We start from the raw sequence: 26593 nt of genomic DNA on the forward strand, positions 1-26593 counted from the left end.
AAGCTGAAGACCCGTATTACCCTTTCTAAATTTGAACCATGCTTCTAATGGAAATGGGTTGAAGTTTCCTAGGCTGTGGTATTCCTATGGTTTGTTGCACTTCCTATAAAGTAGAGGTTATCTAGCACAGCTGATAACAGATAGAGATACTGTTTTGATGACCCTACTTGTTTCCCAGAGTATGGAAAGCATTTTTATGAAGAGTGAAATTGCTTTGAATTTTGGGATTATTTTCTTCTTGGGACTTTTTTTCTTGTTCATGTCTTTAAATGAAATTTCTATTCACAGCTCTGGTAACTGTATTAATAAATGACTGTCAGACTATGTTTGTGGTAAAGTGCATTTTGGTCATTGATTTAAGTTCTTTGTTAATAAGATATTTTGAATATTCATTTAGCTTACAGTGCAATTGGTTATGTCCTTCTGAATTATAAAAAGCACCCTAATGGGCCTATTTCCTCCTTCAGACTGCCATGAATTTCATTAATGTATGTGTGGGCTTTTTTTAATTTGGCTTTGTTGTTTTGTTTTCTTTTTTTTCCTTGTCCTTCTGTTTCTAGATCATTCATTATCATGGTGTAGTGAAGTCCATGTTAGGCCTTGGTCAGTTATCTACTGTAATTACTCAGGTCAATGGAGTGCTTGCAAACAGGTATGGTAAGCATGAAATGCAATACTTATATGAATAATATGAAGCTCTTGTGTCTCACCTACATCTCAGTAGCAAGTTTTGCACATTCTCAGGCATTTGAAGCTTATCATGAAATCATAGAATAGTTTGGGTTGGAAGGGACTTTAAAGATCCTCTATTTTCTACCTCGCTGCCATGGGCAGGGATATCTTCCACTAGACCAGGCTGCATTAAAAATGCTGAGCTATTGAAGCTGTAACTTGATCATGTATGACTCGATTCTATATACCTCCTACAGCTTAATAACAGTAAGACTAGAACTGAAAATTGAGTGGCAGAGTAAATACCAGAACTCATTCTTTTGTTGCAGCATCTAACTTTAAATACCTGAGACTACCTCCATATATTCTGAAATCTCATTTATATTGTATTTTTTTATAATTCCAGTACTCTTTAATGCTAGCAACTCTTCTGAGCTACTTAGCTCTGTAATACAGCAACAAAACCTAGCTAAGCTTGTAAAGTGCAAAGTTACACTTGAGTTTTCAAAGTTACTTACTGTTCTGAAATGCCTTGAACTTCTTTCAACCACACGCTTTGTTCCTTATCCCCAATGCAGGCCACTTTAGTGGGGGGCACTGCACTGCCCATGTAAAGCTTCTGTGTGCCATGTGGTTCTTCCAAATAAAACCTTGAGAGTATTATCACAGAACCACTGAGTCACAGAATGCATTGGGTTGGAAGGGACCTTTAAAGATCATCTAGTTCAGCTACTAATTCAACCCCATAAAATTAATCCATAACCAATTATAAACAAAATTTCAGACAGTTAGAAGTCACTTGTGAAAGACATGAAAAACCTGCGTCATCATCTTCTCTACCCCTTCTACAGCAGGCCACACAGTCTATTTCATCATAGAATGGTTTGTGTAGGAAGGGACCTTAAACACCATCTAGCTCCAACCCCCTGCCATGAGCAGGGACACCTTCCACTAGGCCAGGTTGCTCAAGGCCCTGTCCAACCTGGTCTTGAGCACCTCCAAGGAAGAGGCATCCACAACCTCCCTGGGTAACCTGTTCCAGTGTCTTGCCACCCTCACTTTAAAGAATTTCCTCCTAATATGCAGCTTAAAGCCATTCCCTCTATCACTACAAGACATTGTAAAAAGTCCTTCCCTAGCTTTCTTGTAGGCCCCTTTCAGGTACTGGAAGGTTGCTCTAAGGTCTTCTCAGAGCCGTCACTTCTCCAGGTTGAACATCCCCAACTCTTTCAGCTTGTCCCCATATTGGAGGTGCTCCAGCCCTCTGGTCATCTTCGTGGCCTCCTCTGGACCTGCTCCAGCACTTCAGTGTCCTTCTTGGGTTGGAGGCTCCAAAACTGGATGCAGTACTCCAGATGGGGTCTCAGGGGAACTGAATTAAAGGGGCAGAATCGCCTCCCTCATCCTGCTAGTCACACTGCTTTTGATGCAGCCCAGGACACAGTTGCCTTCTCAGCTGCAAGCACACATTGCTGGTTCTTGTTGAGTTTTTCATCAGATGACACCCCTAAGCCCTTTTTCCTTAAGCATATCCAATTAGCAATGTGAAGACAGAAAACTTTCAGTGCTTTGTAAATTATTTATTTCAAGGCTTCCACTAATGCTGGTACTGCACCATGTGTGGTGTCAGTGTGTGCTTTAATTTGTTAAATGGAATCTTTCAATCATTGTCTTGCATGTTACTGATTCCATAGCTATTCTGTAACCTTATAAGATAAATGTATTGGAGGATGGTAATATTTAAAATGTTCCACAGAAGTTAAACACAGTAGTTGGAAATTGAGTTTGTGGAATGGTGGTGCACAGCTATTATTTGTTATCAATGCATATCCTCTGCTTTTAGTGAGTTTTATTAGAAGCAAGCTTACCTTGCTCCTTTTCAAGTAAAAGAAGTTTTTGTATAAAGAATATTTGCTAATATGATGTAGGACTAACATATGGGATGGGAAATTCAGTTGAGCACAAACTTTGATTGTCTTTGTTTTCTTTTAATAGGTCTGAATGGATTTCTGAATTGAACACTTACAGGGTGGAAGCAGCATGGAAACTGTCACGCTGGGATTTACTGGAAAATTATTTGGCTTCAGGTACCTTATGATATCAAAATATGAATAGTTGTTTGCATTTCTCAACAAGTGTATGTTTTAGTCTAATCATCTTCAATTAAGTCTTGGGTTTTACTGGGTGGAAGATTGGTTCTGACAGTTTATTTTTGTGAATGTATTTGATTCTAAACTGTATAGTCTTTGAGTAAGGGAAAATTTGTTCTGATTTTGTTTGGGAGGTGGAATTCTGGATTTATACAGTATTTCTATAATTCAGTTAATTAGCTCTCAGAAAAACTTACTCTTTTCCAGTGTGTGTTAATACAAATTAGCATCTTTGGATTAAACTGATTAAAAAAACAAAATTAAGAGGCTTTTTTGGTTTTTTATCCTCTCACTAAAGATAGGAAGTCTACTACTTGGAGTGTCAGACTAGGACATTTATTATTGTCAGCGAAGAAGAAGAATGAAGCAGCCTTTTATGAAACACTCAAGGTTGTTCGAGCGGAACAGATTGTACCCCTTTCAGCAGCAAGCTTTGAAAGAGGATCCTATCAGCGAGGATATGAACACATTATCAGGTTTCTGATTTTCATGTCACTATTTCCAAACAAGTCACAGAATCAAGTATGCAGCAGCAAGAATTTTCCATTTCCACAATGAATGGGACTGATGTTCATCTTCTGCGGCCCCATTTAATTTTCTTTTTTAACTCACCCAGTTGAGAACCTGTGATTAAATTGGAATATATATTTATCTGCCATGAAAAATAGTCACAATAAAACTGAGTATAATCTTTCAAAATGAGCAAGCAAGTTTAGTTAAACTCCATTAACTTATAAGCGTTGCTTTTAATCTGTGGTGGTGGCCTAAAATTATTCCCTTAATTCATCAACAAAGAACAGTAAGACCTGAAACCCTGATCCCTTTCAGTAGTTTTTGAGTGAATTTGGAAGTTGGCTGTAGTAGAGTAAAAAGCTCATAGTCCCTTTTTAATGAAAAAGGCTTCCTCTGCCTACAAATGTGTCCTTATAACTAGATATTATATGAAACTAGTCAGTTGAAATATGTATTTCTTAATTCTATTTTGGTTTAGTAATTTTTGCAGTGTTATTTTATTTGGGAAACATTTAGCTTGGACTTGATGGTCCTATAGATTACTTTCACATCCCTCCACTCACAACATTGTCAGACCTCCCACCTTGTTTCTGTTGATGCAAGCCAGCCTTGATTTGGAATCATAGAGTATTTTGAGTTGGAAGGACCTTTAAAGGTCATCTAGTCCGACCCCCCTCGAGTGAGCAGGGACATCTTCACCCAGAGAAGGTTGCTCAGAGCCCCATCCAGCCTGACTTGGAGTGGTTCCATGGTAGATGCCCCATCTCTGGAGGGCCATGAAGATGATTTTATGAGGGCTGGGCAGAAGCAATAACTTTTCTGTTTGGATGTAAATCTAGGCTACTCAGAAGCCTTCAAAGTCCCTATTTCTCTGTCAGATAGGCACTGCACTTAGACTCTGCCGATAGGACCTTGGGTGTTTACAGGCTCCCAGCTTTGCAGTGACATCTAATAACAACGGTATTTTTTGAATAAATTAAAACCTTTCTTGTAGAGGAGGTGTTTAAGTAACAGACTGCATCTGAGATGGTGTTTGAAAATACCAGACTTTTGGGAAAACCATTACTAAAAGTAATAGATTAAAATACTCTAAAGACCGCCTCTCCAAATGATCTTCATTGTCTCTGTTCAGCAGCTTGGCAAAGGAATAATGAGAAAACAACTGAACAGTTTTGCAAGTCTGGGGTTTTTTTGTTTGTTTTGTTGTGTGTCTGTTTTTGCCACATTCCTACTATTTGAAATTACTTTCATGGCCACCTTTTGGAAAGAAAATGGCAAAAGCTTTGTAAAACTTGCATATATCTTAAACAGCAGCAAATTTTCAACAATGTTTTGCCTTTATTTTGCTAACACAGGTTGCACATGCTTTGTGAGTTGGAACATAGTCTTGGACCAATGTTTCAGCAACCAGATGGCCACCATGGTAGAGATTCCCTTAACTGGAGTGCTCGAATTGAAATGACCCAAAACTCTTACAGAGCAAAAGAACCCATTTTAGCACTGAGAAGGGCTTTGCTTAGTCTGAGTAAAAGGTGAGAATGTGACTATTGCTTGTCTGTCTGTATTGTATTTTCAGTATTTTCTGTATGCATGTGAGAAGAGGGAAGATAAATAATTTCAGTGGAAATACGTTGTAAACAAAGTTGGTCCTCTCTGCTATTATGTATCTTCAAAACAGAAGGAAAAAGGAGCATATATAGGTATGATAAGGGAGAATGGGGAGCAAGGGCAATTGTTTCCAGGCCTAAATGGAAGAAAGGTGAAATGCCTGTATTGCAAATAATTTTAAATGATTACTATGTAGTATGTAGCTTACTGAGAAATGTTATGTGTTTGAACACATCTTAATATTACTTCAGATTGTAAAGTAGCATTCCTGACTGGAAGTTTTCATGTTCTGCACAAATCTCTCCACAGGGAGGATTACAGCGAGCTTGTGGGTCAGTGCTGGCTCCAGAGTGCTAGAGTTGCAAGAAAAGCTGGTCATCACCAGACTGCATACAATGCTCTTCTGAATGCTGGGGAATCTACCCTCTCAGAACTTTATATAGAAAGAGCAAAATGGCTCTGGTCCAAGGTAAAGGAGACTAAAATGTAACTTATTTGCTTATACACCAGAAAATAATCTTTCAGTTTCTTCAAGGAAAGATAAAGGCATGCAGTCAGTGTACGTAAAACAAAACTGGGACTATCAACACATGCTGACTGCAGTTGAGCCATGGGATGTTTTTACCTCCAGCTGCTAGACAGACCTTTTGAGTATCTGTTGACTTTTCTGGCATCTACTTATAAAATTGGTGGATTGCCTGCCTCTGTCAAAGCAGCCCAAGCAAGTTTAAATTATGTTAATAGCAGATGTTTCCTTAATTTGTGTATTTTTAACTGATAGAGGTAGGCAGCAAACATGGGAGCAATTACTGTGGTAAACATAAAGGGACAACAATGCTGAGATAGTGAGGGAACCTAAGAGTCATTTGAAGTCATAATATTCAGATACTGCAGACAGAATGCCTTGAACACACTCAGGGGCATAGCTTTGCCCTTAATAGCAACTGTGAGCTGAAAGTTTTAAATCTCTCTTATTAAAGGTATATAAAAAGTTTTCTTTTTTTCCCTTAGGGTGAGGTTCATCAAGCACTGATTGTTCTCAAGAAAGGAGTTGAGTTATGTTTCTCTGAAAATAAAGCACCATGCAGTGGCAAAAATCAGCTCATCCACGGTCAGGCAATGCTGCTAGTGGGCAGATTTATGGAAGAAACTGCTAACTTTGAAAGCAATGCAGTTATGAAAAAGTATAAGGTAATTTCATACACTGGTGTTGAAATGACTAATAATGATAAGAAGAACAACTATAATACATACTTTAAGTAAAGCTGTTGTTATGCTCCTGATGATGTTAACCAAGGATAACGTCAGTGAGATTAAATGATGTATCTATGTGTAGGAGGGAAGTAGTTCTTCTTGTAAAGATGTAATTATCTGGATTAGCTTTAATATAACACATCAATAGAGGAGATCTGCAGTTCCCAATGGTGGGAGATAAGAATCTAATGTAACTCTTTTAATGTAAAAACCAATTTACTAGAGCGGGGCTTTTTTCTTATGCATGCACGAATTAAATTCCCTCACTGAAATGTGGGCCACTGAAACCAGGCAGTGAAATAACTTGGAGACACATTGTACTACTCTTCAGCTTTCTTTCTTTCTCTGGTAGCGAATGATAAGCTTTAAACACGCTCACAATCTCTGAAGAACTGCAGATCTTTATGCTTCCTTAAAAGTAATACTTCTTCTGTTGAAGCTTTGGCATTTGACAGAGTTAATACTTCTGTCTTACTAATTAGAGTACTTCTATAACAGTTATTTAGAGGAAAAACTAATGGGTATGTGACATCAAATGAGCGTTGAAATGGCAGAAATTAGTAACATTTGTCTACTACAATAGAATAATAGAATAAACCAGGTTGGAAGAGACCTTCAAGATCATCGTGTCCAACCTATCATCCAACACCACCTAATCAACTAAACCATGCAACCAAGCACCCTGTCAAGTCTCTTCCTGAACACCTCCAGTGACAGCGACTCCACCACCTCCCCGGGCAGCCCATTCCAATGGGCAAAGTTTGTGTAAAACTTCCTCCTGACCTCCAGCCTAAACCTCCCCTGGCACAGCTTGAGACTGTGTCCTCTTGTTCTGGTACTGGTTGCCTGGGAGAAGAGATCAACCTCTGCCTGTCCACAACCTCCCTTCAGGTAGTTGTAGACAGCAATAAGGTCTCCCCTGAGCCTCCTCTTCTCCCAGCTAAGCAGCCCCAGCTCCCTCAGCCTCTCCTCATAGGGCTTGTGTTCCAAGCCCCTCACCAACTTTGCTGCCCTTCTCTGGACACGTTCCAGCAGGTCAACATCCTTCCTAAACTGAGGGGCCCAGAACTGGCCACAGTACTCAAGATGTGGCCTAACCAGTGCAGTGTACATGGGCAGAATGACCTCCCTGCTCCTCCTGGCCACACCGTTCCTGATACAGGCCAGTACTAACTCTCAGAATTCTCTGCTGCCTAAATACTGGCACTGGGAACATGCCAGTGTTGTTAGAGAATGGATGTGCCATTTGCTAAGTTATTTCTTATGTATGTCACATAATTTGTTGTTTTTCTTCTAAGCATGATGATTTGGAAGGAAATTATAAAGGTGAAAAACACAGATTCATTTAGGTTGGAAAGGACCTTTGAGATCATGGAGTCAGCATCCTACTGTTTCACATTCAAGAAACGAAAAGAAACCCATTATTGAGCTTATCAGGATCAGGAACTGGATTATAATATTTTTTATTTTTTTAATGCAGTTCTAATCTTTCCTAGCTGAGCAATCTTGTATCATCCTGTCTTGAATTACCTTGCTGTCTCCAAATCCAAAAGATATTTCAAATCCAAAAGAACAGTGAACAGTCTTATAGCTTGTACAGGAACTTATTGCAATCACAAAAAAATGCCAATCTTTTGAGTTACAAAGACACAAAACTTGTTTGCACATACTTTGCATAAAGCTAAGTAATAAGATTTTTTTGGTTGTTGTTTTACATTTTATTTTCAATTTAGCATCCTTTCAAAATCTTTCTGATTTTTGTTGCAGGATGTGACGATTTTCTTGCCAGAATGGGAAGATGGGCATTTTTATCTTGCTAAATACTATGACAAGTTAATGCCAATGGTGACTGACAACAAGATGGAAAAACAAGGAGAGCTGATTAGATACATAGTTCATCATTTTGGGAGGTTAGACCCTAGTGGAACTGTGCTTAGTTTCTACAGAAGGATGGCTATTATATTGTGTGTGGGGGGGAAATAATCTAGGAATATACTGTCTTTCAGCAATTCAGACTGGAAACTTATAGGCAATGCTTCCTTCTAGTTTTCATGCATAATTAATCTTACATTTTACTTCTGATAAAATATTTGTCTGTCTTGCTAAATATTTGACCTGTGGTTTTGATTAATGAAACCAATACCTGTATATATTAGTAAGCTTTTAGTTGTTGCATAAATTTCTAAAAGCCAGAATGGAACAATGAAACAGGGATGTAAAACTCATAATGCTTCCAATATATATATCAATAACATGTTGTGATTTAAACATGTAATGACAGGTCTCTGCAGTATGGAAACCAGTTCATCTATCAGTCAATGCCAAGAATGCTATCTTTATGGCTGGACTTTGGAGCAAAAGCCTACGAATGTGATAAAGGTTGAACCTTTTTTCCCAGTTCATACTTCTTGCATCATACTTTTGAACACAAAAGTGAAAGAGTAGTGAAGTATATTTTCTGTTCTTTTTTCTGACCCGAAACAAAGTGCTACTGTTCTTTTCAGTTGCAGGATGTTAATATGCAGAAAAGAATTAATTATTACACATTCCAGAATATTTTTAAAAACACATGATGAGATAGTATATTGTTCCTCAGATATCTTAGGTTAATTAACAGATATAGGGAGAATCCTTGCATGTCACCATTCATCTCTTCTAAGTCGCCCCACGAGTAATGAGTGGTGTTTCTGTATATCCTGCTAACATAGTGTTAGGTTTTGGCACTTTTTCTCTGTTTGTCTTGGTTCCATTTGTTGAGGGATTTTTGCTGAAATATAAATGGGGGGAGGAGGAAGGGAAATACCCTGTAGGTGGCATCAAGGCATGTGAAATTCCTACCATAGGTGCATTTTGAGTGGGAGAATTTTGTACAAATGAAAACTGCAAACTTTGCCTACAGGCCTACAGTTTTGGAGTAAAGCAGCTAGTTATGGCTCCTTGATCTTGATGTGGTTCTACACTTAGGTTGACTGAATTTGGCTTGTAGGCACACCAGGTGCTGCTTTCTATGTCATTGACATGCTATTCATGCTGTGTCCTCAGAGGCAGGGGTGAAGATAGGAGATGTGCTAATTTCATCCCTTGTAAAGGCTGTCTTAATTTCCTCTCCACTAAAGAACATGGGAATCCTTTTATCAGTGAAATAGAGTGGGTTTGGTTTGTTCTGTGCCGTTGTATCACTTTAGAGAAGTAGTTTCATTTTAAGAGTGTAATGACTAGAATAGAATAGAATAGAATAAACCAGGTTGGAAGAGACCTTCAAGATCATCGCGTCCAACCTATCATCCAACACCACCTAATCAACTAACCCGTGTAACCAAGCACCCTGTCAAGTCTCCTCCTGAACACCTCCAGTGATGGCAATAATGCTGTTGTTGTTTGTTCCATGTTCCTATTCTCTGTACTTATTTCCTGATATTCTGGTTAGTGAAATATCATAGAAATTAAGTCATTTTTTGCTATGTTAAAAAAACCCCAACACTTGATGTAGGAGCTTCTCCTCGAGTTGTTGTTTTGGCTTATGAAAATTACCAACAAAACACATTTTCTGTAGGCTTGATTTATGTGACTGTTTTCTGATGGTGGGGAAAGGAACATAATGTCCTCCTCTTCTGTTTTTCAGCTGGTCGTTCAGAACGTGTTCAAATGAAAAATGATTTAACTAAAATAAACAAGGTGATTACAGAGCACACAAATCACCTGGCACCTTACCAGTTCCTGACCGCCTTCTCTCAGTTAATCTCCCGAATTTGCCACTCTCATGATGAAGTCTTCACAGTTCTGATGGTGATTGTCGCTAAAGTGTTCTTAGCCTATCCACAGCAAGCAATGTGGATGATGACTGCGGTGTCCAAGGTACCTTGATAATTATGGCTACAACTTTATTAAGTTTATAAAATTGTTTGGGGTTTTTTAGCATTCTTTCATGGATTTCACTGTCATTTAATTGTTAACTTTTCCTCTCGTTTTCAGTCCTCTTACCCTATGCGTGTCAGCAGATGTAAAGACATTCTGAACAAAGCTATTCACATGAAGGAATCTTTAGGAAAATTTGTTGGAGATGCGGCACGCCTCACAGACAAGCTTCTAGAGCTGTGCAACAAACCGGTACTTAAAAAACCAACCCTATTACACACAGTCGTTTGTTTATCTCAAAATGTTACACTAAAGCTCCTCCTGACAGCATTCGCTACACATTCATTTACATCACTGCAATTTAACAGAAACTACACTAGCTTGTAAAAGATTGGGGGGTTACTTAATAGAAATACTTAAAGTGTAAAATATTTTGAGCGCCTTGTGAAATCCTTCTGTACGTGATGGTACATAGTATCATAGTATCATTCAGGGTTGGAAGGGGCCACACGGATCATCTAGTTCCAACCCCCCTGCCATGGGCAGGGACACCCCACACTACATCAGCCTGGCCAGAGCCTCATCCAGCCTGGGCTTAAACACCTCCAGGGACGGGGCCTCGACCACCTCCCTGGACAACCCATTCCAGGGCTTCACCACTCTCATGGTGAAGAACCTCCTCCTCACATCCAGCCTGAATCTCCCCACCTCCAGCTTCATTCCATTCACCCTAGTCCTATCACTACCTGAGATCCTGAGAAGTCCTTCCCCAGCCTTCCTGTAGGCCCCCTTCAGATACTTGAAGGCCACAATTAGGTCACCTGGGAGCCTTCTCTTCTGCAGACTGAACAGCCCCAACTCCTTCAGTCTGTCCTCATGATCTTCAAGGTCCCTTCCAACCTAAATCATGCTATGAATCTACGTGTATATAATGTGTAATAGTAGCAACGTTTTACTGTTTGAAGTGCTTGTTAACTTTTCAACGATGATATTTTTTTCAAGGTCGATGGAAACAGCTCAACGTTAAGCATGAATATTCATTTCAAAACACTGAAGAAATTAGTGGAAGAGCACACATTTAGTGAAATTCTCATTCCCTTACAATCAGTGATGATACCAACTCTACCTTCAGTTCCTGGTACACATGCTAACCACGACCCTTTTCCTGGCTGCTGGGCCTACATTGCAGGCTTTGATGATACGGTAAGCCTCTAGCTGGCACCTCATTTGAAACTTCTTGTTGTACAAATACAGCTTAGCTTCCTAGAAATGGAGGAGTGAGTAGAGAATTTCATAGCTACATTGTGGAAACAGAGTGACTTCTGTCCTAACGACCCCAAAACAGCCTTCTTGGTAGCTGCAGTTTCGGCCTGAGGTTGGAAATGACCTTTAATATTGAGTCCAACTGTAACCCAACTACCATGACCACTAAACTATATCCTGAAGCGCCACATCCAAATGCTTCTCCAGGGATGGAGACTCCACTACCTCCCTGGGCAACCTGTTCCAATACCTCAGCACTATTTCAGTAAATAAACTTTTCCTGATGTCTAGTCTAAACCTCCCCTGGCACAACTTAAGCCTATTTCCTTTCATCCTATTGCTAGTTACTTAGAAGAGACCAACACCAGCCTCACTACAGCCTCCATTTAAGTAGTTGTAGAGAGCAGTAAGATCTCCCCTTAGCCTTCTCTTCTCCAGACTAATCAACCTCAGCTGCTCCTTGTACAACATGCCCTCCAAACCCCTCACCAGCCATGTTGCTTTTCTTTTGACATACTCCAGACCCTCAATGTCTTTCTTATACTGTGCTAATATACTGTAGCCCATGGAAGAAGTGCTGACATGATTGGCTGCAGTTGTTCATTACAGTGAGATACTTTATTTTGTGTGATCTGATACAGGTGTTAATAAAGAATTTATTGTTTTCCTTAGGTAGAAATACTTGCTTCACTTCAGAAGCCAAAAAAAATCACCTTAAAGGGTTCAGATGGGAAATCTTACATTATGATGTGCAAGCCAAAAGATGATCTAAGGAAAGACTGTCGGCTCATGGAATTCAACTCACTTATTAATAAGGTTTGATGAGTTAAGACAATCAGATGTGTTACTTACTGACCAGAACAAAACAATTAGCTAGCAAATAGAACAAACTTACCTTGAGATGAAGCTTAGTGGATGAAAAGTAAACCTTTGTGAAATCTCTTATTTCAATGGAAATCAATAGCTATTGAAAATGTATAATGGACTTGTGTAAACAGCCACAAAATACAGTGTTTTGCCAAAACAATTGCTTATTCCAGCAAAAATACACAGGAAAGGTTATTTACAGTAAATAATAGCTGCAATCTTTGTGCTGGCATGCTTCATATTTCTTATTCAGAATTTCCTAATGTTTTAAATGAGAAATATGTCAATTCATCTTTTCATACTAAAAGTTTTGCCATACTTCTTATTTCAGATGTAGTTTTGCTTCTCAGCAATATATTAAGTTCCCTTGTTTGCCATGAGGTTAAAGGATAGTATCTGGGGAACACTTTAACACTTAGTTCTAATACTGCTTTGAAGAGATTTAAGTATGTGTTCTGCAATTTCATTTATTGCAAAATTGTCTTTTATTCCCCTTACAGATGGCCATTTTGCTAGCATGTTCCTCAAACGGTCACACGTGTAGACAGCAAAGCTTAGAATCTTAATTTCTAGATCATGTGATTTGAAACAAGAAATAGCTAGAATGATTCATGTGGTTGATACATTTTTGAATCCTATCTGTTATCTGATCATCTCATTTTTCTTCTGTGAATAGTGCTTAAGAAAAGATGCAGAGTCCCGTAGGCGAGAGCTCCATATTCGAACCTATGCAGTTATTCCATTAAATGATGAGTGTGGCATAATAGAATGGGTGAACAACACTGCTGGCTTAAGAAATATACTGATAAAACTTTATAAGGAGAAAGGTAAGAAGTATCTCAAACTATACTAGTGTTTTATTTTTAAATGGTTTCTATAGTAATTAATAAATGAGACAAACAGCAAAGATTCAGACATAATTCTGGCAGCTACAGCCACATGTATTTTTACTGACTGCAATATATTGTTATTCATATGGTAGACATTTATCCTTAAATGGATGAGAACTGGTGCCTGCAAGAAACACATTCCTTACAAGAACTGATAGCAATAAACATGTTCCTCACAAGAATTGATAACATAATCATCCTAATACATTTGTTTATACAATGATGCAAGCAAGTTCAGCAGCACAGAGTAATAGAAATGTCTGTGGACTTTTCCTTTTAGATTTAATCTGTTGTTTTTAATTTCTATTACTAAGATAATTTATAATTGAATCAAGGTTGAGGGTACAATAACTTTCCAGTGAAAAGAAAATATTTCTTTTTAATTTCTTGTTAACAAAGCAACTTTCTGGCCAGTGCAATAAAACTTGGGAGTGAATTTCACATGGTATCTGTATGTATGTAGATGTCTGGGAGTTTATTAATTCCAGACATCTCAGCTGAATATAGTGAAAGGCTTTGTGAGGGTGAGGAATTTTTGTGTAGTTGTTTCCCCCCATTCCACCATACAGCAGTTAGTAAAACTGGTAGCTTGTTTGCCATGTCTTTCAGTTAGAATCACGGAATCATAGAATGGTTTGGGTTGGAAGGGACCTTACAGATCATCTAGTTCCAGGCCCCTGCCATGGGCAGGGATACAACCTACTGGACCTGATTGCTCAATGCCCCATCCAATCTGGCTTTGAACACTTGCTTGCTTAACTTCTCTGGGAAACCTGTTTCAGTGGCTCATCACCCTCGTGGAGAAGAATTTCTTCCTAATGTCTAATCTAAATCCAGCTTCTTCCACTTTGAAGCCATTGCACCTCATCCTGCCTTTTATTTACGCTCCTGTACCCCACCAGCACCATTTTCTATAGGTTGTTTTCCATTTGTTCATTTATTTCAGTTTTATGGAGATGCTTATCTTTTTGAATATACCTTATTGTAACACTGGAAATTTCTTTTGAGTAATTAAGGTCTGTTACAGGTATCTACATGACTGGAAAAGAACTACGTCAGCACATGCTTCCAAAGTCAGCCCCTTTGTCTGAAAAGCTGAAAATGTTCAAAGAAGTCCTTCTACCTCGTCATCCTCCTCTCTTCCATGAATGGTTTCTTAGAACATTTCCTGATCCTACTTCATGGTGAGTGACTGGAATTGGGCTAGCTCAAGAACATCTACTTTGTGTGTTTCACTAAACATTAATGTCTCTACTGAGTAAAGACACATAGCCCAAGGAAGTGTCTTAGGCATCTGGTTCTTTTTTCTGCAGGTACAACAGCAGGTCAGCCTATTGCCGTTCCGTGGCAGTTATGTCAATGGTGGGTTACATACTTGGTCTAGGAGACCGCCATGGGGAAAACATTCTGTTTGATTCTCTGACTGGAGAATGTGTGCATGTGGATTTCAACTGCCTTTTCAATAAGGTGGGTAATGCCACTTGCTGAACTTGCTCTTTATTTTACATGCATGGAATTTATAAATTTGTACTGATTTGGTTTACTGTTTGGTTTTGGGTTTGCATTCTTTTACTTTTGACATGTCTGTTGTGTTATCTTCTCTCACTTTGTTTCCAATTTATACCCAGCAAACAGCCTGGGATTTGTCAAGAGTGTTTATTCTCTGTACTGCAGTACTTAAAGCCACCTTTTTGATTTAGCCAATATTGGAGGAGCTCATGTAGATATGTCTAAAATAGCTCACATTTTAGAGTGTTTATGTTTTGTAACTTTTTCCTCTCTCCACTACCACCCTCCATAAAGAGCTGTAATTGTTATATTCAGAGGGGTTAGGATCTGGGCAAGTATCTCTTGTCAGCCAGGAAACTGCCACTGACAAAATGAGTGGAAAACCCTAAAAACAATGCAGTTGTTTCCCTTTATTTAAATTGTGCTTAAAGCATTTAGGACATACTCCTATTTTTATCTGTGTAAAGGGAGAAACCTTTGAAGTCCCGGAAATCGTACCTTTCCGTCTCACTCACAACATGGTTAATGGGATGGGTCCAATGGGAACAGAAGGACTCTTCCGAAGAGCTTGTGAAGTCACGATGCGGCTTATGCGTGATCAGAGGGAGCCTCTCATGAGGTATGGCAATTGCTTATGCTCTAAACTCACAAAAAGCTGCCTGTACTCTGAACATCTGAGAGAGGAACAGCAGGTGAACATGCAGGTTCCTGTCATGCAGCTCAGTCTTACTATGGCATACTGTTAAACCATAGAAATAGCTTGAGTACTGTGTTCACTTCTGGGCACCACAGTATAGGAAAGACATTGAGGGGTCCTGGAGGGCATCCAGAGAAGAGCAATGAGGCTGGTGAGGGGTTTGGAGGGCATGTTGTACAAGGAGCAGCTGATGGAGCTGGGGATGATTGATCTGGAGAAAAGAAGGCTAAGGGGAGATCTTACTGCTCTCTACAACTACTTAAATGGAGGTTGTAGTGAGGCTGGTGTTGGTCTCTTAAGTAACTAGTGATAGGATGAGAGGAAATGGGCTTAAGTTGTGCTGGGGAAGTTTAGATTGGACACTAGGAAAAACTTCTTTACTGAGAGAGTGGTGAGGGGTTGGAACAAGCTGCCTAGGGAGGTGGTGGACTCACCATCCCTGCAAGTGTTCATGAAGTTTGTAGATGTGGCGTTTCAGAATATGATTTAGTGATCATAGTAGCTGGGTTCTGGTTGCCTTCTATGACCTTAAAGGTCTTGTCCAACTTTAATGATAAATATTCAGCACTAACTTCAGACTCCTGTCAATGTTCTTGCTTTGAAAATAAAATATATTCTTTTAAATTTTTTTTCTTTATTTAGTGTCTTAAAGACTTTCCTCCATGACCCTCTTGTGGAATGGAGTAAACCTAGTAAAGGGAATACAAAAATCCAGGTGAATGAAACCGGAGAAGTTGTCAACGAAAAGGTAAGCGTAAAACAAGCATAGCGTAAGGTATTCAAATGACAGATTTCATTATGGTTGCAAGTTATGCATTTTCTAATTGAAACCTTAACTGTCATGGGTTTTCTTCCATTTAAAAAGTCCTCTGGTTGTTTCTTATTATCTCTGTGTTCATAATTTGTATGTATAAAGCAATGATTTTATTGATAGAAATTGTCTACTAAAGAACCAGACAAAGTAGAGCCTATAGTTCTATTGTTAGTGTTACTAAATCAAGGATAACATGAACAGAAGCAATAGGAGAGGTGAGGCTCTTGCTGTCCCCAATGCTGACTGTTGCACAGTCCTCCAGATACACAGTGTTGGCAACATCTGGAGTCCTCTGTAATTTTTTATGCTTTTCCTAGGTGGAAGCTTATTCTTGCAGAAATAGGTGCCTTACTACAACGTTAAGGAATACTTGGTTACAGTTAGGATTTGGTTTATACTGTTTCTGCTGTGGTTGCTGATAGATGCTCTCTCCTTCACGAAAAACACAACTTGTGTAGCCTGTGATTTTTATTCTTTTTCCCCTTTTCAAATATACTGATTTGTCTCTTTTTGCTTTAAATGGAATATACAGCAAAAATAAATATGTGTACAACTTTGTGAGCACTGATAAATACAGCAACTAGGGTAAGGACAAAGAGGAGTACTGAAGCCATTACAACAAAGACTAACTGACCTATTCGAGCACAGGAAATATCCTGGTCTTCAAACCATTACAAACCAGGCTACGTCCATGTAACCTTTTCTCTGTTGTTTTTTATTAGTTACAGGCCCTCCACATAGTTGTATGTTGTTGTTTTTTTCCCCCAATAGCTACCAGTGTTACGTAAGGTTTAGAACTTGACCAATTATCCATTTTAGAAGAGAGTATCCCTTGTTTTCAAAGTTAACTGGTGTATACATTTGAGTCTTGTATTACATTAGCATACAGATTTCAAAAAAATCCTAAAAAATGCTCTTTTATTTTAAGCAGTGGAAGTTCATGGATAGTAGCTATATTCTTTTTCTCAAATGTGTGTCTTTGTTTCCAGGCCAAAACCCATGTCCTTGATATAGAACAACGGCTGCAAGGTGTTATTAAGACTAGAAACAGAATTAAAGGATTACCCTTATCTATTGAAGGCCATGTTCATTACCTTATTCAAGAAGCAAGTGACGACAACCTGCTCTGCCAGATGTATATGGGCTGGGCTCCTTATATGTGAAATTCTTTCCCTTTGGAATTACACTGTTCACAAATCCTTATAATTACGTTTTGTATAAAGAGAGGGTACACAAAGGAACTGCTTAAAAATTAGGCTGCCTCTTTCTTAGTCTGATTATCTGAAAAGTGTTCACAATGTTGAAAGAGTACACTCTATAAAATCCTGCATATTGTTGTAAACATTTTGTAAACAGCTTGAGATTTGAAAATCTGGAAGTTTTGTACTACTATGATGTAAAGATAGTAAACTTTTTCTACTTATAGTTCAAAAGGGCTTTCTAAAAATAAAAAATACTTTTCAGCAATTGAGCTTGAATTCCGGTTTTGACTCCAGCTAGAGAAACGTTTGGCATTTGAAGACTTCGTTTACCAATTTCATCATCCTGTGCCACAGATTTTTGCCAATTACGATCTTTGGAACCTCCTCTATCTTTTGTGTGGCGATGTAGGACTGCCCTGGGGTCATGTCACCTTTCATAGGCTGCCTACTGCTACCGTTAAGAGCGGACAGAGCCTTACACAGAAATGTTGCACGAAGGACCTCTTAAGGGACCTACTCCTTTCCATCTCTTCCATCTGCTGCCCGTTGACGGCGGGTCGTGGGAGCTCCTGTGCAAGCTTGTAGGGGAGGGGACGAGGGGGCAGGCTCACGGGGTAATGCTAAGGGCAGGTCACCCTCGGCCCGGGCAGGACGCCCCAGCAGCACCAGCCCCACCTCACAGTCCCCTGCGCCAGCGGCGCCGACCCACTCTCTGAGGCCGCCGCAGGACGTTCTGCGCGCCGCTCCGTGAGCGGAAGACCCGGCTGTCGGCGCAGCGCCGCTGTAGGGCCGGGAGGCGTGGCTGTCGGCGCAGTGCCGCTCTAGGAGCAGGAGGCTGGGCTGTCGGCGTAGTGCCGCTCTAGGAGCAGGAGGCTGGGCTGTCGGTGTAGCGCCGCTCTGGGGCCGGGAGGCGTGGCTGTCGGTGTAGCGCCGCTCTATGAGCAGGAGGCTGGGCTGTCGGTGTAGCGCCGCTCTATGAGCAGGAGGCTGGGCTGTCGGCGTAGCGCCGCTCTGGGGCCGGGAGGCGTGGCTGTCGGCGCAGCGCCGCTCTATGAGCAGGAGGCTGGGCTGTCGGTGTAGCGCCGCTCTGCGGCCGGGAGGCCCCGCTGTTGGCAGCGCGCGCCGGAAGGAGGGCGGAGCGCGCCGCGGGTTGTTTAGGTCCTGTGAAGCTGTGAGGTTGGTGGGTAGTAGTGGTCATGGGGGTCCCTAAGTTCTACCGGTGGATCTCAGAGCGGTACCCCTGTCTCAGCCAGGTGGTGAAGGAGCATCAGGTGAGATGGGAGGGGAGCGCCGTTGCCTGCCAAGGGCCCGTCGTCTCTCTGTGCCGGAGCGGAGGAGCGGGGGATCTTGGCCGGCTTCTCAGCGGGCCGGGGAAGCGGGCCTGGGCCCTAGTCGGGCAGCCGTGGCCCGGGCTTGAGGCGCAGAGCCGGAGCCGAGGCTGGGTCGTTGAGATACTGGTCGGCGTAGGGCTGGCGGCCGCGGCTCGCCGAGCCCCGCAGCTCAAAACGGCCGAAAGTCGCGGGATGGTGACGCGTGTCGCTGGGGAGCGGGGTCGGAGCTTTGGGATTCCCCCTGAGAGCCTGAACACCCGCCCCGACGTGGCGGCTAGCGTACAGCGCTGCCGGGAGCTGCTGCCGGGAGCTGTTGCTGCAGCCCCACCGCGCAGACATGGGCACACGCAGGCACTGGTTTCGGAAGCCCTGGAACCGAAAACAGGCTGTTGCTCGAGGAAGTGCCCACTCCGGGGCTCCTCTCCGAGGCGTGGCGGTGACCGGCTACCACCGGCTCTCTTCTTTGCTTTCGGTTTCCCCAGCCCCTCTAAACTCCGCGGTGCTTCTATTTCCCTCGGGAGCACCAGGTCGGAGTTTCGCCTTTACCGGGCTTAGAAAAGTTCCAGCTGCTGACGGCTAATGGCACAGCAGTGACGAGGGTCAGGTTTTGCAGCCCTGCTACGTGTCCGTGTCACATGCGTGGGCAGTTTGTGTTTGTAGTAAGCCCGAGAAATACATTAAAACCTGGAAAAGGAAAGCTGCCAGTAATGCTTTCAATAGCTAGGCTGAAAAAGCAGTGTTTTCAGATAAGTCGTGTTTAGCACCAGATAGACACAAGCCCCCAGCTTCCCATTATCATTTTCGACTGGTGTGTTTGGTTTTGGAGTCTGAGTAGGACGTTCTGAGATGAGTTGGGTGATGACTGAAGGTGAATCTCAAACTGTGATGATGACATTGTGTTTGAGCACCGAATCACAGAATAGTAAGGGTTGGAAGGGACCTCTGGAGAGCATTGATCTGTCTGTCCTCCTACCAAAGCAGCATAATCTAGGGCAGGTCACACAGGAACACGTCCGGAGAGGTCTTGAAAGTCGCTAGAGAAGGAGACAACCTATTCCAGTGCTCTGAAAGCAGTTTGATTATGGAATTTAACTGTGCTCAAGATAATTTTGCACAGTAGGACGCTAATTATTGCAGGTGGCTGCAGATCCTTCCTGTGCCTGCCTCTGTGTTTCTTCTCTTCACCATTCATCTGTCTGAAACAGTTATGTTACTCTTCCGTCTAGATGTCCAAACAACACACCTTTCAAATTGATGTAAAGACACAGCAGCAGCAATACTACACAAAATCACGACAAGTCAGCAGTGCCTGTTCTCAGCTGCAATGATAAGAGGGTCCTTATGACCAGTCATAATGGGGGATAGATCTGTGGATAGCGGCTCTTAGATACTTAGCAGTGTTTGTGCTCTCTATGTTGCTTGTGTATATTTTGAGGGACGATTTTTTTCCTTTAAAAGAAAGTTGGATTGCTACAGGTGAGGCTGTTGTAACAACAGAAAACTGGCCAAAAAACACAATTTTAAGAAAATGGGAGTTATAATGGGTAACTACTGCTTTTGGTGGTAATTGCCCTTCTCTAGACTCTTAGCATACCTGAAGAGGCAGCTTGCAGTGGCCATGGTAGAAACTGGTTAACAGGAAGAGAGACCTAAAGCTTCTTAAAACAACTTTGCTTTTGAAATGCTTATGGAAACTGCAGACTCAGTTTTGTACTTTATATTGTTTATAGTGAAGCTATGCGAGACTGTATCATTGGGGTTTGGTTTGTTTTGGTTGTTTGTTTTTCTTTTTCCTTATGCAGTGTAGAAGATTAGTCAAGCACAGGGGGCAGAAGTCTTGAGGTGCCAGAACAGTGCACTATAGGATGAAATGTGTTCACCTTACTTTTTTCACTAAGGAAATCATAATAACAGATTGCAAGTGTAAACAAACCCATAAGCAGGCAAGATAGTCCATTGGTGTGCAATAGGTTCCAGGGAAGTCTTCCCAGCTCAGCTTGTTTCCAGAGCTCACTACTCTGAGCCACACCTTGGGCAGTGATTGTATTGCTTCCCATGTCACCAAATGAGTGCTAACTATGGCTTTTGTAGATTCCAGAGTTTGACAACTTATACCTGGACATGAATGGCATTATACATCAGTGTTCTCATCCAAATGATGATGATGTTCACTTCAGAATCTCAGAAGATAAGATTTTTGCTGATATTTTTCACTATTTGGAAGTGCTTTTTCGTATTATTAAACCAAGAAAGGTTTTCTTCATGGCAGTTGATGGAGTAGCTCCAAGAGCAAAAATGAATCAGCAGCGTGGGAGACGCTTTAGGTGAGAATATCTGTTCTTGCTCTGTCTTTAGGATAGTAAATGTTTAAAAAAACCCCAAACATTTACTTAAATATATGCCATGAAAAGTAAATTATATATAGAATGGTTGTGCTTTTGACAGTAGTTTTAATTTTTGGTTAAATGAGGGCAACTACCTCTAAAAGGTTAATAGTTAAAATTAGGGTTCCAGAAAGGAGGAGGTTTGCTCGTTGCGTAGAGTTTTGTCCCTGTATGTGGAGCTTGATGGCACAAGAAGCTTTTTCCCTATGAAATTTTTGGTGAATTGAATCTGTAGTAGAGCTCATAGCCATTATCTCCAGTGGCTTCATAACCTGTCAGAGTCTCTGGTATTTGTGAATGCTAATTATAGGTATGCCTTTTTGGTAACTATAATGGAATGTTCTTTGACAGTCAAAGAAGAAATGAAGTTTCTAGTGGAACTCTGCTTTCCTATTTATACCAGTTAGCACCCTAGCTGAAGCACAGAGCTGCAAGTAGACTTCACAGTACTTTCACAGATTTCACATATATATGCTCTGGGACATGTAGAAGCTTTTTTGAAGACTTCTGTAAAGAAAGTCAGTGGTCAGACAGTACATGGAATGTGTTGAAATGCTACAAAACAGACTGGTGGAAGGGGACAATAGTAAATATTTTTAAGCTCCTGGGGGCTGGTTTTGATTTTTTGGCTTGTTTTGAGGGCCTTTTGTAAGGGAAAAAGGAGGTTGAGAGAAAGAAGTCATTAGGAAAGAGTTCTAAGTAGAAATGGGGCAAATGTTTGATTAATATTGAGCGAAGGACAAAGATAATGGTGGTTTTCTGATGTTTGTGAAATCCTTGGCCAGGATTACATTTGTTCATTTGTTGCTGCATTGCTGTAGTGGTGATAGTTAGCTCACCTCTCCTGCCTCCAAGGGATTCCAAACTTGTTCCTTGTTTAACCACATCAGCACTAGTGTTCTGCTATAGCATTTTCAGGTGTTTAGATCCCAAATATTCCTACTGATTCAACATTGGCTTCCTTTTGTTCTGACCATAGAATCAATAAGGTTGGATCACTGAATTATCATCTTGGTAATCTAAATATTACCTGTGTTTGAGCAATACCATATTATAATCTTTATAAGGGGAGGGAATCTTTGTAATAATATATATATTATAATATTATATGTATTATAAATAATATTATAATCTTTATAAGGGGAGGGAAGCTATTTTTAAAGCCCTCCAGTTGTATTGAAAGCAAGTTCAAACTCTATCCAGGAGTTAAATTTCTTTTCCTCTCCCTCAGTTTTTGGATTTCTTTTAAATACTCTTTCAAAAATGGACTGTATGTATTCTGTCAGTAAAGCTATTCTTAGGGTAGTAACATTTGAAGATGATTATTTCTCTGCTTCCTCTCTCCAACTCATTTGGTTTAGATCCGCAAAAGAGGCAGAGGAGAAAATAAAAAAGGCATTAGAAAAGGGAGAAACTCTCCCTACAGAGGCCAGATTTGACTCCAACTGTATTACACCAGGTAAGATAATACATTAAGTACTGAAATTTATTTGGATTTATGTTGTTGCATCTCTACTTTGGCACTCTCTTCCTTTTCTAAGGCGTGGGCTTTTTTTAAATTGGAGAATAGAATCCATCAAGGCTAGAAGTTTGGAACACAAGTTTCAGTAACATCTAGTAGGCTTGAAGTATTGCCTCATTTTAAAAAGTTTTGGGGTTGCTATGGCAAACAGGAAACTTCTCAGGTGGTGAGGGGTGCAACTACAGCTGCCTCTTCATCGCTTGCAAAGCTTTGGTTTTTCTCATTAATACTTTTGGCATTTAAATGCAGGTTTGAATGGCTAGTGAAAAGCTGCGTGTTTAACTGCAGATTTCTGTTGTCAGGAACTGAATTCATGGCCAGATTGCACGAGCATCTGAAGTATTTTGTAAATATGAAGATTTCCACAGACAAGTCCTGGCAAGGAGTAACAGTCTACTTATCAGGCCATGAGGTCATTGGTAATGTTTTATTTCAAATAAAATTAAATTTGTAGGAAAATACTTCAGGAGTAATTTTGGATATCTTTTTTTTGTGCAGACTCCAGGGGAAGGCGAGCATAAAATTATGGAGTTCATCAGATCAGAAAAAGCAAAGCCCCATCATGATCCAAATACAAGGCACTGTCTCTATGGCTTAGATGCTGACCTGGTACGTGCAGTTAAAACAAACAGTGTGTTTGGCTTCTGAAATAGAAGCCTTTCTGTGCGGCGTTCGAAAACGTTGCTAAACAAGAACGTCACTTTGTGTTCCTGCAAACTTTTGAGTTAGTAATGAAACAGAAGAGCAGAATTTCTTTCTACTGCTCAAATCTCAAGTAACAGCTTTTATATATCTCTTTGTAATAGATTATGCTGGGATTAACAAGTCATGAGGCACACTTTGCGCTCTTAAGAGAAGAAGTCAGATTTGGTGGTAAAAAATCTCAAAGGTGAACCGATTTAACTTTACTTTCATTTCCTACGTGAAGAAATTCAATCCAAAATATACTGAGTCACTTAACTGGTGGTGGTTGTTGTTGTTTTTTATTGATTGCTTACGAAATTAATACAATTTCACTTTATTTTTGCATTAGAAAGTACACGAAACTAGAAAAATCAACTTGTTGAATTGTACATTTGAATTAGTTTACATGAGAAAATGTGTGCTGTCAGGAGAGCTGGTAAAAAAAATCCTTAGTGCTTTGGTGTGTCGTGCTTCTTTCATCACACTGTGAGTGGAGCAGTCCAGACTATATTGATGTGGTTTCCATAATCCTCTTATGCAAGTGTGAACTTCTGAAAATGTATTTGTAACTCTGAAGCTTTGTGCATCTCATCAGGTTACTAAAATAAACACCCGTAAAGTGGCTGACAGGATGCTCTTACTCTGGATTTGCCCATTTGAACTAACTTGTAGGTTATAATCAATCAGAAAAATGTGATTTGTTTCAGAGCAGTTCTGAAATGACAGAATTCATTTTTTAATTGTTACTTTAGCTAAAGCTCCTTCTTTGAAGTTTCTGTTTGGTGGATATAGGGAAGAAGTAGGAGAGACAGAAGAATACACTTTTGTGATACAAAATTATTTTGGACAGTGATAAGTGATAAATGGTTAGACAAACATGATTTTTGCTAGTAAGCACGTTTTTTGTGGCTAAGGACAATACCATAAATACCAAGAATGAGTATACTTTTCATAGTACTCAACAGTCAGCTGTTCAGTAGTGGTGATCCTGTTGATAGTATTGTTGTGTAATACTGTAATGTTTTTACAAGGTCTTAAATCCCAAGGAACATAATTACTCCTTTTTTTGAAAAGAACGTAAATTAAAAGCATGATGACCTTTTGAGGGATAAATTAAATGAGGTATGAAATAAAGAAGCAAGGTGTCATTGAAGCTCTAGGAGGGTAGGTTTAGACTACATAATAGAAAGAAGTTCTTTAGAGTGAGGGTAGTGTCCTGGTTGCCCAGGAAGGTTGTGGATGCCTCCTCCCTGGAGGTGTTCAAGGCCAGGATCCAGGATGGATGAGGCCTCGAGCACCCTGGTCTAGTGGGAAGCATCCCTGCTCGTGGCATGGAATTTGGAACTAGACAATCTTTGAGGTCTTTTCCAACCCAGACCATTCTGTGATTGTTTGGGTGCCCCAGCAGTGTTGAATATTTGGCTCCTGTTGTAACTTCAGGATGGTAGTGCTCATTATAGGAATTTACTTCTGGCAGTTACTTGAATTGCTTTCTGTGAGTATTCTCACAGTTGAGACAAAATGGCTCTAGGGTCTTACAGCATCCGTGTGGATTTACCAATATGAAAATTGTTTATAAAAGTAATAAAACTAGGTCTGAAGTTCTGTATAACCAAGTGTAGTTCAGAATTTATCTTAAGCTTCCTTTTCCTCGGAGGGTTTTGGACAAAATACACAGCTCTTTATGCTGGTTTGGCACTGAAGGGGATCCCAGCTAGTTAACAGTAGCTGCAAGGTGAAAGAGTCCTTCATGAACTAAAAATACATCAATCTTTTTTTATGTTTTTTCTTTTTTTAAAGTAATTTGTCTTTTAGTGTAGGAATTAACTGATTCTGTCCTAACTGTGGCTCAGGTGGTAAGTTATTTCAGTGAAGAGAGGAGAAGGTAGAATGCATGTGGACTAATTCACACTGTAAACAAACAGTAGATGTGGGTTGGGTGGTTGGTTGGTTTGGGTTTTGGTGCTGTGTTGAAGCCACCAGATGATACATACAGAGCTTATTTTCAAGTTGAGCATGTTGTTTTCTTACAAGGAGTATTTCAAATGGCTGCAAATGTAACCTAGCCATTATAGATGTGAATCTGCATACTTTAAGTGTACTCAGGCTAGTTCTAAAATACCTTAAAAAGTTTTGGGTTTGATGCAAAATTAGGTGAGGATGATCCTTTGTTGGACAATGAGATAATTACTTAAGAAATAGTTTATGTGCTGTGGAACTTAATAAAGCTGCCCTGCTTTCTCCAAGTTAGCTGTTTCCTATACAGTGCAGTCACGTTTGATGCTTAGACGATTCTGCTGCAAAAGTTTGTATATTCAAAACAGGTGAATCCTAAAATAGATTCAAAGGAGAAATGTCTGTACATTATTGCTCCTGTGATGATATAATCTGAGTAAGATTGCTTGTTTTAGGTAGCCTTGGATTTATTAATTATTTATGGTGAAATTTTGTCTATAAATAATTAACTTAATGTTACGAATAATTTACAGAGCGTGTGCACCAGAGGAAACCACATTTCATTTATTGCACTTATCACTGATGAGAGAATATATTGATTATGAATTTTCACCAGTAAAAGTAAGTTCTGATGGAAGTTGTGACTGAAAAAACATGTGAGGTCTTGTTATGCAAACATGATAATAAGAATTATACACCTGTGGTTTTTCTCTGTTTGTTTGGGTTTTTCTTTTCTTGTTTTTTTTCCCCTCTCAGGACAAGATTTCCTTTGAGTATGATATTGAAAGGATAATAGATGATTGGATCTTAATGGGTTTCCTTGTAGGAAATGATTTTATTCCTCATCTACCTCATTTACATATTAATCATGATGCACTGCCACTACTTTATAGAACATACATGGCTATCTTGCCAGAGCTGGGAGGTAAGAACACTGGGTTCAGTTGTTGGAAGCAGAAATGTTTTAGCATTGCTGTGTTAATATTTATTAAGGCTTTTACATCCGTTAGAAGGTTGAGCATTTCTTACACTTTTCTTTAGACAGCCAGCAAGATTGTGTTCTGCTATCTATGGGGCATTTATATTGAAATGTTTAAGTTGTTCAGCTTAAAAGCACACTTCATTTTCCCCATAGGCTACATCAATGAAAATGGGCATCTGAATTTACAGCGCTTTGAGAAATATCTCACAAGATTGTCAGATGTAAGTCACTTCAGAATTGCACTGTATGGAATGGTGTAGTCTGTGGAATATAACATCAGTGTAGTGCCCTGAAATCCACTATGCTATAGTTTCAATGACTCTGTTTTACAGGTGATTCTAACTAAACAATCCCAGTTCCTTCAGCAGCTCCTCATAAGCCTTGTTCTCTAGGCCCTTCACTAGGTTCATTGTCCTTCTCTGGACATGCTTCAGCAGTGA

The 26593-nt window shown here is 40.2% G+C and overlaps 2 protein-coding genes across 11 annotated transcripts in view; both read left to right on the plus strand.

Moving 5' to 3' along the window:
* The window catches only part of ATR (ATR serine/threonine kinase), a 43649-nt gene extending 26096 nt beyond the window's left edge, over window positions 1–17553 (plus strand). The window contains exons 30-47 of the mRNA XM_068145220.1: window positions 561–652; window positions 2668–2759; window positions 3121–3298; window positions 4691–4867; window positions 5253–5412; window positions 5955–6134; window positions 7965–8107; window positions 8479–8576; window positions 9820–10052; window positions 10170–10304; window positions 11055–11255; window positions 11988–12131; window positions 12859–13009; window positions 14100–14256; window positions 14386–14539; window positions 15049–15200; window positions 15921–16026; window positions 17082–17553. Coding sequence (XP_068001321.1) covers window positions 561–652; window positions 2668–2759; window positions 3121–3298; window positions 4691–4867; window positions 5253–5412; window positions 5955–6134; window positions 7965–8107; window positions 8479–8576; window positions 9820–10052; window positions 10170–10304; window positions 11055–11255; window positions 11988–12131; window positions 12859–13009; window positions 14100–14256; window positions 14386–14539; window positions 15049–15200; window positions 15921–16026; window positions 17082–17255 — 2727 coding nt within the window. The 3' untranslated portion in view covers window positions 17256–17553. The remainder of the gene's footprint in view (window positions 1–560; window positions 653–2667; window positions 2760–3120; window positions 3299–4690; window positions 4868–5252; window positions 5413–5954; window positions 6135–7964; window positions 8108–8478; window positions 8577–9819; window positions 10053–10169; window positions 10305–11054; window positions 11256–11987; window positions 12132–12858; window positions 13010–14099; window positions 14257–14385; window positions 14540–15048; window positions 15201–15920; window positions 16027–17081) is intronic.
* An 834-nt stretch (window positions 17554–18387) lies between these two features.
* XRN1 (5'-3' exoribonuclease 1) overlaps window positions 18388–26593 on the plus strand; it is a 45376-nt gene continuing 37170 nt past the window's right edge. For 8 of the 10 annotated variants that reach the window (XM_068145222.1, XM_068145224.1, XM_068145228.1 and 5 more), the window contains exons 1-9: window positions 18389–18565; window positions 20717–20949; window positions 22371–22468; window positions 22834–22943; window positions 23030–23140; window positions 23338–23420; window positions 25705–25792; window positions 25928–26096; window positions 26307–26374. In XM_068145222.1, coding sequence (XP_068001323.1) covers window positions 18491–18565; window positions 20717–20949; window positions 22371–22468; window positions 22834–22943; window positions 23030–23140; window positions 23338–23420; window positions 25705–25792; window positions 25928–26096; window positions 26307–26374 — 1035 coding nt within the window. In that variant the 5' untranslated portion in view covers window positions 18389–18490. Of the gene's footprint in view, window positions 18566–20716; window positions 20950–22370; window positions 22469–22833; window positions 22944–23029; window positions 23141–23337; window positions 23421–25704; window positions 25793–25927; window positions 26097–26306; window positions 26375–26593 lie in introns of all 10 variants that reach the window. The other 2 variants (XM_068145230.1, XM_068145231.1) reach the window with 1 other exon arrangement.

Source organism: Melanerpes formicivorus, unplaced genomic scaffold (genome assembly GCF_026170545.1).
Source record: "Melanerpes formicivorus ecotype bairdi unplaced genomic scaffold, bMelFor1.0.p_v2 SCAF_12, whole genome shotgun sequence".
Lineage (NCBI taxonomy): Eukaryota > Metazoa > Chordata > Aves > Piciformes > Picidae > Melanerpes > Melanerpes formicivorus.